At 37.0% G+C, this 10,362-nt stretch overlaps 1 protein-coding gene across 1 annotated transcript in view; it reads left to right on the top strand.

Moving 5' to 3' along the window:
* Window positions 1–6,344: 6,344 nt before the first annotated feature.
* Window positions 6,345–10,362, top strand: part of LOC131198208 (zona pellucida-binding protein 1-like) — a 40,129-nt gene continuing 36,111 nt past the window's right edge. The window contains exon 1 of the mRNA XM_058182705.1: window positions 6,345–6,405. Within this exon, the coding sequence (XP_058038688.1) occupies window positions 6,345–6,405 (61 nt within the window). The remainder of the gene's footprint in view (window positions 6,406–10,362) is intronic.

Genomic DNA, 10,362 nt, shown 5'->3' with positions numbered 1-10,362 from the left:
CTATCAAGTGCTGTCCCGGTGTTTGGAAGCCGACGGGTCTGGATGGGGAGAAACAGGCTCAAGCTCAATCCTCCAAGACAGAGTGGCTGTGGATGCCGGCATCCCGGTACAGTCAGCTGAGTCCACGGCTGACTGTCGGGAGCGAGTCATTGGCCCCGATGGAGAGGGTGCGCAATTTGGGCGTTCTCCTGGATGAACGGCTGTCTTTGATGAACACCTGACGGCCGCCTCCAGGAGAGCTTTCCACCAGGTTCGCCTGGTGCGCCAGTTGCGCCTTTCTAGACCGGGATGCCCTATGCACGGTCACTCACGCCTTGTGACGCCTCGCCTGGATTACTGCAATGCTCTCTACATGGGGCTCCCTTGAGGGGCATCCGGAGGCTACAGTTAGTCCAGAATGCAGCTGCGCTGGTGATAGAGGAGCCCTCGGGCTCCCGAATGACACCTATCCTGCGCAGGCTGCACTGGCTGCCTGTGGCTTTCGGGTGCGCTTCAAGGTGTTGGTGAACGCCTTTAAAGCGCCCATGGCATAGGGCCGGGCTACTTACGGGACCGCCTGCTGCTACCGAATACCTCTCACCGACCCGTGCGCTCTCACAGAGAGGGACTCCTCAGGGTGCCGTCGGCGACAGTGTCGCCTGGCGACGCCCAGGAAGGGCCTTCTGTGGGGCTCCGCCTCTGGAACGACCTCCCCAGGACTTCGCCAACTTCCGGACCTCCGAACCTTTCGCCATGAGCTTAAAACTTACCTATTTATCTGCGCTGGCCTGGGTTAGTTTTTAAATTTATGGGTTTTTAAATGGGTTTTAGTTTTAAATTTTAATTGTGGCCAATTTTAATAAGTTTTTTAAGTGTATTTTAAATTGTATTTATATATTGTCTATTTTACTTGGCTGTGAACCGCCCTGAGTCCTTCGGGAGAAGGGCGGTATACAAATTTAATAAATAATAATAATAATAATAAAAAAGTAAGAGTTTGAGTTGTACCAAAGAAAGTCATTATTTTTCAGTTTTCCTTCTTTTCCTCTTTCTTTCTTACACTCTTTTTCTTTCCTGAACTTTTCTTTTTCAAATCAGTTTTTTATTTGTTTATGCCTTTGTTTTTGATGTATGAAGGATCAAATACGCAGCCATTATAATTCTACATTCCTTATTTACAGAAATCGTATCAAAATTTAGAATGAAATCTACTGGGAGCCATCTCATATAATGCAGGCTCTGAGTCCCTCTAACCAAAACGTGTTTATTGATAGAAGAGAATATTTGTAGCTTAGAGTTGAACTGTGGGTTCCTTGGTGGTTTCTGAGCTTCATAGGTTTCTTGCAGATGTTTCATTACCAAACTAGGTAACATCATCAGTACTAGAAGGGAGTGGAGTTTGCTCTTATTTTTATATACTAGTGACTTCCCCTGTCAATGTTGATCAGTTGCTTCATAAAAAGTGTTTTGATTGGTGCCAGATCTCTACAGCCTCAGACAGAGAAGGGCTATTCTGCACCCTTCCCTCAAATGTTCTTTAAAATACAGTTTCCCAGCATTCCTTTAGGAACCTCAAACATGCAAACTGTGTTTACCCATCCTAAAATGAATCCTCTTTACCTGAAGCTTCAAATTTTGCTGTTTGCTGGGGAACATGTGTGAAATCCTTCCAGTTCTATCTGGCTCGGGCGAACCGGTAACAGCGGCTATGAGAGGCTCCACCCACCCACGCAGACATTATGACATTGCTTTTTTGCAATATTATAAACCTCTGTGCATGCGTGCAGACAACGGCGTGTGAAAGCGGAGCAAGTGTGTGCGGCGAAATGTGTAGCTAAAAGTCAATTTACATTTAATGTACATAGACTTCGTGGATATTTGTTCATAACAAAACAAAAGTGTATTTTCTGTACAGTTCACACCCCTTGCTCACTGGGTCTGGATGTCACAAAGCAAAGCCCACATTTTGTAATTAACTTCTGCGCCTTGTTTTGACTGGCACAGTGCTGCAGGAGACTGAGTGCTGTCCCACCCCTGGCCATGCCCACCCTGGCCACATCCACCCAGCTGGTCAATAGAGCAGAGAACCTGTTGTTAAATTATTTGAATCCCACCCCTGGAACAAACAGTTTCTTAGTAGAGCTAATTATGCTTTAGTTTTATCCTTTCTTCATGAGGCTTGTGCTTATAGAACAATAACCCTCCTCCCTCCTACTGTTTGATTGGCAGTTGGTTTATGCTGACTGTAGTTCTTACACACACCCCCGTGTCCGTTCCCTAGTGGAGAACGAGAGTTTTTTGTTCGTTTGTATTTGTAACTGCTGTTAGCAGTTAAAGGTTAATAAAGTAATTTACCTGCTATCCGGAGTCCTGCCTACACCTTGCCGGCCCCTGAACCCACAATACAACAATTTATATTCTACTGTAGGACAATTTATACTCTGCTATAGGAAATGACCAAGCTGAGCCCAAGGGATGGGCCAAATGCTTCATCAATCTTAAGTCCCTTCATACCCAGAAGAGATCTAAGTCCAGGCCACTTTGAATTCCACTGACTCTCCTCTACTGCCAATTTGCTTTGACCATTAGTAGTTCAGATTCTTACAGAGAGCTTGCAATAAATGTTTATATTCATTTGAACTTCCTGGATTTTCTGATTTCCTTGGCATTTGACATTTATACTGTTATTCAATATTTCAAACATTTGTGCCTTTTCTTGAATTACTTCACTCCTTTTCTTCTTATTGTGTTCCAATTATTTTCTTCATAGCAAAAGATAGTAGCATTTTTATCCTCAGTGAGTTGTTTGATTTCTTTAAGTTGCCTTTTATTTCTTAGTGTTTAGTGGAAAGAGAAGTAAAATTATGTTTGTTAGTTTTGTTCATTTTCTAAACATAAGTTGATGGAAATGTAACTAAGAAAATGTGTCTTTCACTGGCCAAAGTGAGCATATTATTTCAGAAGTCTATATTGTTTTGTTAGATAAGCGATGTACAGTTAGACTAATAATAGAATAGAATAGAATAGAATTTTTATTGGCCAAGTGTGATTGGACATACAAGGAATTTGTCTTGGTGCATATGCTCTCAGTGTACATAAAAGAAAAGATACGTTCATCAAGGTACAACATTTACAACACAATTGATGGTCAATATATCAATATAAATCATAAGGATTGCCAGCAACAAGTTATAGTCATACAGTCATAAATGGAAAGAGATTGGTGATAGGAACTATGAGAAGATTAATAGTAGTGCAGATTCAGTAAATAGTTTGACAGTGTTGATGGAATTATTTGTTTAGCAGAGTGATGGCCTTCAGGGAAAAACTGTTCTTGTGTCTAGTTGTTCTGGTGTGCAGTGCTCTATAGCGTCGTTTTGAGGGTAGGAGTTGAAACAGTTTATGTCCAGGATGTGAGGGGTCTGTAAATATTTTCACGGCCCTCTTCTTGATTCGTGCAGTATACAGGTCCTCAATGGAAGGCAGGTTGGTAGCAATTATTTTTTCTGCAGTTCTAATTATCCTCTGAAGTCTGTGTTTTTCTTGTTGGGTTGCAGACAGTTATAGAAGTGCAAATGACAGACTCAATAATTCCTCTATAGAACTGAATCAGCAGCTCGTTGGGCAGTTTGAGCTTACTGAGTTGGCGCAGAAAGAACATTCTTTGTTGTCCTTTTTTAATGATGTTTTTGATGTTAGTTCTCCATTTTAGATCTTGCAATATGGTAGAACCTAGAAATTTGAAGGTCTCTACTGTTGATACTGTGTTGTCTAGTATTGTAAGAGCTAGAAGTATGGAAGGGTTTCTCCTAAAGTCTACCACCATTTCTACGGTTTTGAGTGTGTTCAGTTCCAGATTGTTTTGGTTGCACCACAAGGCTAGTCGTTCGACCTCTCGTCTATATGCGGATTCGTCATTGCCTCGAATGAGACCAATCACTGTTGTGTCATCTGCGAACTTCAGTAGCTTAATGTGTATGCGGGTGGCCTAATTATTTTAATCAAAATCATAATATGCTTTGTAGAATTGTGTTTTGATTTATTTTCTTTGTTATTTCTTATTGCAGTAGTTGGAAGTCCATGTTTTATGAATAAAATGTGCCATTTAAGGAAAAAAGCTATATATTTGAAGAGAGAAACTAGAAGCATATCACAAAAAACAGAAACTCTATACAAATCCATTATTTCTGCCACAGGAACTCAGCAAACTTCTATTCAAATAGTTGGAACAGAAAAAAGAATTGGTAACACAGGTTTTTTTATTTGTTGATTTTAGACAGCTGTTTAAAAGCTGTCATTTTATTGCTCTTATGACTGGGGTCCATAAAATCATTGAAGGCCAAACCTTGAATTGAATCAAATGTTGGATTTGTTTTTCTCTGCTACAAAATATATGTAAGAGATTATCAGGCTTAGCCTGAGGGACGGGTCTAATGCATCATCATTCAGTCCCTTGGCAGCCATAAGAGATTTAAATTCAGCCCACCTTAAATTCCATTGACTACCAATTTGCTTTGACCATTAGTCATTCAGATTTTTCTAAAGAGCATAAGCTTGAAATAAACCTGAATATTCATTTGAACTGCTAGAACCTCTGATTTCCTGCTCTTGACAATAGATAATTGTCACATATGGTGAGAAATTGCAACCTTTTTATTCTGTGCAGTGCAAAGAGTGACGGCATCTATGTGACATTACACTTTGTAATGATATCACTTTGCAATGAAAATTCCAGTCTCAATTACCAGCAAGCACTGTGAAGCAGTATATAAGTCTAAGTGCTATTGCTATTAAGCGAGGAGTACCTCTAAAACAAATATATTATGTCTTCAACTGTTTTAACTTTGTATGGGGCGATAACTAAGGCCTAATTTTTAGTTTTGCTTTCGTTATTCACAACTTCTCCTTTTTTGTAATCTTACAAATCTTACCCAAAAAGTAGATGTATATGCTCACAATTGTTCTTGGTGAAAACAAGAACTTTCTAGCTGCCTGCATAATTTCCCTTATGCATCTGGCAGGCAGGCAGACAAAATATTAAAGCTGTAAGAGAAGAAATAATCACAGAGTCACTGCCATGGCAGCTCATCCTACTACATCCCCACAAATAGACATTTATTTCTGCTCAAATTGTCAAATATTGAAGGTGTTCATTTTCCTCATGGTTAGGAATAAAAAATGGCAGAATTCCTTTTAGATTTTCTTGGCCCTTCGGAATTAAATATCCCAGGATGACAAATAATGACAAGTCCAAGTTACTCGAAAAGCTCCATGGTCAAGCAAGTCCACATTCATGTCCCTAATGCAATTAATTTATAATTACATTAATTCTTTGAGGGAGAAGTAGGATTAAAATAAAGCAGGCTTAAACATTTCATCTTTGTAGGGGATATTAATTATCAGTGCTCACAATAAATAGATATTTATTGCTTTATTAAACAATAATAATACTTATTAATAATGATTGAATATTTGCTCAAAGTAAATGTTTTTATCATCACACATTAACTACAGTGTTTCTCTGAAGAGTTAAATTAATGTCAAATGTAAAACTTTACAGATGTTCATTTTCCTTTTTTATTGCTCAGAATTGGCCATGTGGTTTTTTTTCCCGTTCTTCTCTTTCTGGCCTATTATATGAAAAAAATACATGAGGCCATTTTTCTCAGAATTTATAATTTTTCTCTCTAGTTTAGAGCACTAAGCCCCTAGACCCATTTTTATAGTAGCCACAGCAGTGGTTCCATATTTGATTGAAGACTATCTTCTTTCTTCCAATTTCTAATTCCAGAATTATCCTCTTCTCACATTCTAAGCCTAGTTTCTTAAGTGTAATTTTTTGCATATTTAAAAAAACCTTTGAGTGGAAAATATGCATTTGATTGAGAAAACAGAAATTCAGAAAAACATTATGTTCTCTACTTCCTTCTCTAGTCATAGAAAGTAGTCAAATGCCAATGCATTTAATACATAGATCGTTCATGGAAAGAAAATTTCTAAATTTTAAACCTCTAAATTCTAAACCTGTTTCATGCAACAAAAATATATTAATATTTTTCCAATAATTTATTTTAATGGAAAAAACAAAATTTTAACTGGAGAAGAGGTGTGGTGAACATTATCATATCATAACATATCATATTATATATATGATATATAATATAATATGATAATATTCACCAAACCTCTTCATTCTTTTTATTCACCGTACAGAAATAAACCTTTATTATTATTTATTTGCACTATTTTTGTTAAAATTGTATATAATCTTGTATCTCCTGTGATTTTTTCCTACTTTAGTTCCAATATATGTTGTTATTGATTCCAAAAAAATAATTCTAAACTGTTTAACTGAAAAACTATTAATGCAGAGAATCATTGATCCAAAATATCAATGGTCTGGTCCCAGAGGACAAATAACTAAAGGTAATTATTTATTTATTTGTAAACAAAATTAGAAATGCTGGTTTATTATAATTTGTTTGTGTTGGGGTGAGAAACCAGATCTTTTGGGGCAATTCCAGTTCCAACATCTTAATATTATGCCATTAAAATTGGCAGCAGAGAATTGGTTTTTGGTGTATTTTCCCCTTTTGGGGAATAAAAGAAGGGGCAAATTTCAGAGCCTGAAATAGTAAAAGAAAAAAAATATTTTCTCCACTTTCAGAACATAATTGCATTAATGACAAAAGCTCTGTGATTCTTGCAGGTGGATAAGTAGAATTTCTTGACACACAATGATTGCTTGCCCCTGCTATAAAATAATCCATACTGAACCAGGTAGTTGCTTGTATATAGCACTGTCGTAAATAAAATTATGTCAGATATGCCTTTTTTTGCAAATATGGTAGGCTTATATAATTTTATGGAATCTTCAAAAAAATTGATATTATATCTCTGTTTCCATAATACTGGTTCTGCTGCATGTTTCTATAAAAGTAGTACTATGCTAGGCCCGTGATGGCGAACCTATAGCACGCTCGTTTTCGCCAGCTGCTCTTCCGGGTTCCGTACCACATCATACTGAAATTTAATACAAGCGCAAGCAATAGAATATAATCCAATCAGTGTTTTAAAATTTAAAAGAGTTGATTTTAACAAACGCAGAGAGAGCCTAAGCAAAAGTTCATGAATAAAAATCTTAAAGGGGAAAACAACTCAAGAAGCGTGCGAAACATTGAAAAATAATAAAATAAACACAATACCATTGAAAAAGTAAAACTAGAAATCCAAGAGAAACCAGCATGGTTGCAAAAGATCTCTCTGATGAACTGAAAGACAAAAAGAATAAGTACAAAAAAATGGAAAGAGGGACACATAACTAAGGCAGAACAGCTAGCCCAAATCTGCAAAGATGAAGTCAGGAAAACAATGACTCAGAATAAACTAAGTCCAGCAATAAAAGTCCAAGATAATTTTTTAAAAATTTCTTTCAACATATAAATAACAAGGGCCAAGGAAACAGTCGATTCACTAAAGAGAGAAGATGGCAAGGAAGTACCGTATTTTTCAGAGTACAAGATGCACCTTTTTCCCCCAGAAAAGAGGGTGAAAATCTGGGTGTCTTATACTCCAAATGTAGCCCCATCCAGCTTCTCAAATGGAGGTTTCAGAGGCTAAAAAAAGCATCAGAAACAAAGCTTCAGAAAAAAAGCCTCCAAACAGAACTTCAGAAAAGAAGCCCCCAAACAAAGCTTCAGAGGCTTTTTTTCTGAAGCTGTTTCAGAAGCTTTCAGAGGCATAAAAAAAGTTTTTCCTGAAACAGAGTTTCAGAAGTTTCAGAGGCAGAAAAAAAAGCAAAAAAAAAAAAAAAAGCAAGGTACAAAGCTCACAACCAAGGAATCTGTTGCTAAAATTCACCTCTGGAACAGTTGATTGGAGATATTCCGGGAGGCCGATCCACCTGTCAATCAGCTTTTTTCTGCTCCGATGCGTCTTATACTCCAAAAAATGAGGTAACAGACAGTAGAGAGAAAGCGGAGCTGCTTAACTCATTCTTTGCATCAGTCTTCACACAAAAAGAAACACTAACCCAACCTTCCAAAAAAAAAAAACCTATAAAAGACAAACTAGAAATAAAAATTAAAATAAGCAAGAAAATGGTAAGAGAACATCTGTCTAACCTTGATGAATATAAATCACCGGGACCTCATGGATTACATACCTGAGTTCTGAAGGAGCTGGCAGATGTTATCTCAGAACCATCCTATCATGTCTTTAAAAATGTTGGAGCACCGGGGAACTACCAGAGAATTGGAAAAGAGATGATGTGGTTCTTCAAAAAAGGAAGAAGAAGAAAAAAGATCCAGGAAACTAGAGATTAATCAGCCTAAAATCAATACCTGGTAAAATACTGGCAGGGGGAGGGGTTGAAAAAAAATCTGTAAACATCTAGAAAGAAATAAAGTTATGACTAGTAGCCAGCACGGATTTGTTAAAAAACAGATAATGCCAACTAATCTTATTTCATTCCTTGACAAAGTGACTAAATTAGTAGACAAGTGAAATGTTATGGATTTGGAATATTTAGACTTCAGCAAGGCATTTGACAAAGCAGACCACAAACTACTTATTGGTAAGCTAGAAAAATGTGGGATAGACAGCATCACCACCATATGGATTTCTAACTGGCTGACAAACTGTACTAATGAGTAGTCTTAATGGTACTACATCTACAGTATATGGAGGAAAATAAGCAGTGGGTACTACAAGGTTCTGTCTTAGGCCCGGTACTCTTCAATATCTTCATAAGATGAGGGCATATAAGGTGAATTTGCAGCTTAGTGTCAAATTTGCAGATGACACTAAGCTGGCAGGAATAGCCAATACCCTAGAAGACAAGCTCAACATCCAAAAAAATCTTGACAGACTTGAATAATGGACCCTATTCAACAAAATAAAATTTAATGTGGAGAAAAGCAAGATTTTACAGTTTAGACAGGAAAAACCAAAGGTACAAGTAAAGATTAGATGAAACCTGGCTCAAAAATAGTAACTATGAGAGGGACCTTATTGTCCTAGTGGACGATCATTTAAATATGAGTCAGCAGTGTGCAGCAGCAGCCAAAAAAGCTAATAGTATCCTTGATTGTATAAACACAGGCATAGAATCAAAATCACACAAAGCATTAGTACCACTTTATAAAGCTTTAGCATGACCACACCTGGAATATTGCATCCGGCTTTGGTCACCACATTACAAAAAAGATGTTGAGACTTTGGAAATAGTGCAAAGAAGAGCAACTAAGATGATTAAAGGCCTGGAAACTAAAACATGAAGAGCATATGCAGGGTTTGGGTTTGGCTATTTTAGAGAAAAGAGAGACTAGGGGAGGACATGATAACGGTATTCCACTATTTGAGAAGCTGCCACAAAGAGGAGGGGGTCAATTATTTTCCAAAACATCAGTGGCAGGACAAGAAACGATGGATAAAAACTAATCAACCTGGAATTAAGGAGAAACTTCCTAACAGGGAGAACAATTAACAGGGGGGACAATTAACTAGCTTGCTTCAGAAGTTGTGGATGCCTCATCACTGGAAGTTTTTTCAGACAGTCACTTGTCTGAAATGGTATAGGATCTCCTGTTTGAGCAGGGCGGGGACTAGAAGACCTCCAAGGTCCCTTCCAGCTCTATTCTGATTCTTTTTTTTTATAAAAAGTTTTTATTTTTTTACAAGAAACAAATATAAAAATCTCATCGATCCAATTACAATGTGTTGGTGGGGTGTTTACATATCTTCTTGTGCAACTTCAAAATAAACATCTCTCTCATTCATCTGTCTTACATTGTCCAAATCTCTTACTCAATCTATTTTTAATTAAACAATGGGGTTTTATCCAATAACATTATTCATTCCATTCTCCTAAATTAGTTTAATTCAAATTACTTCTCTTAACCTCAACCTTTTAAACTCTTTTCTAACATATCTTTCCTTCTAACCATTGATAAAATAAATCCCATATTTTATAATATTGCTTATCTTCTTGTTCTCTATTTTCAAATATCAATTTGCTCATTTCTGCACATTCCATCATCTTCCTAATAATTTCGTCTTGCAAAGGTAATTTTTCATTTTTTCAATCTTTAGCAAACACAATCCTAGCTGCTGTAATAATATTCACAATCAAATATTTTAAGTCTCTACTATATATTTCAGGTTTTTCCAACAGAAAAACTTCTGGCTTAAAGTCTATATGTTTTTTAATCATTTTCTCCAACCATGTGTGTATTTTAGTCCAATATCTTTTCGCTTCAACGCATGTCCACCACATATGGTAATATGATCCAGTATCTGATGACACTTCCAATATTTTTCGGATTTGTCCTTAAACATTCTGGCAATTCTTGTCAGGGGTAGATGCCACCTGTAAAACATCTT

This window comes from Ahaetulla prasina, chromosome 4, assembly GCF_028640845.1.
Source record: "Ahaetulla prasina isolate Xishuangbanna chromosome 4, ASM2864084v1, whole genome shotgun sequence".
Lineage (NCBI taxonomy): Eukaryota > Metazoa > Chordata > Lepidosauria > Squamata > Colubridae > Ahaetulla > Ahaetulla prasina.
The sequence above is the reverse complement of the archived record's forward strand: the minus strand, read 5'-3'. Positions and strand labels throughout refer to the sequence as shown.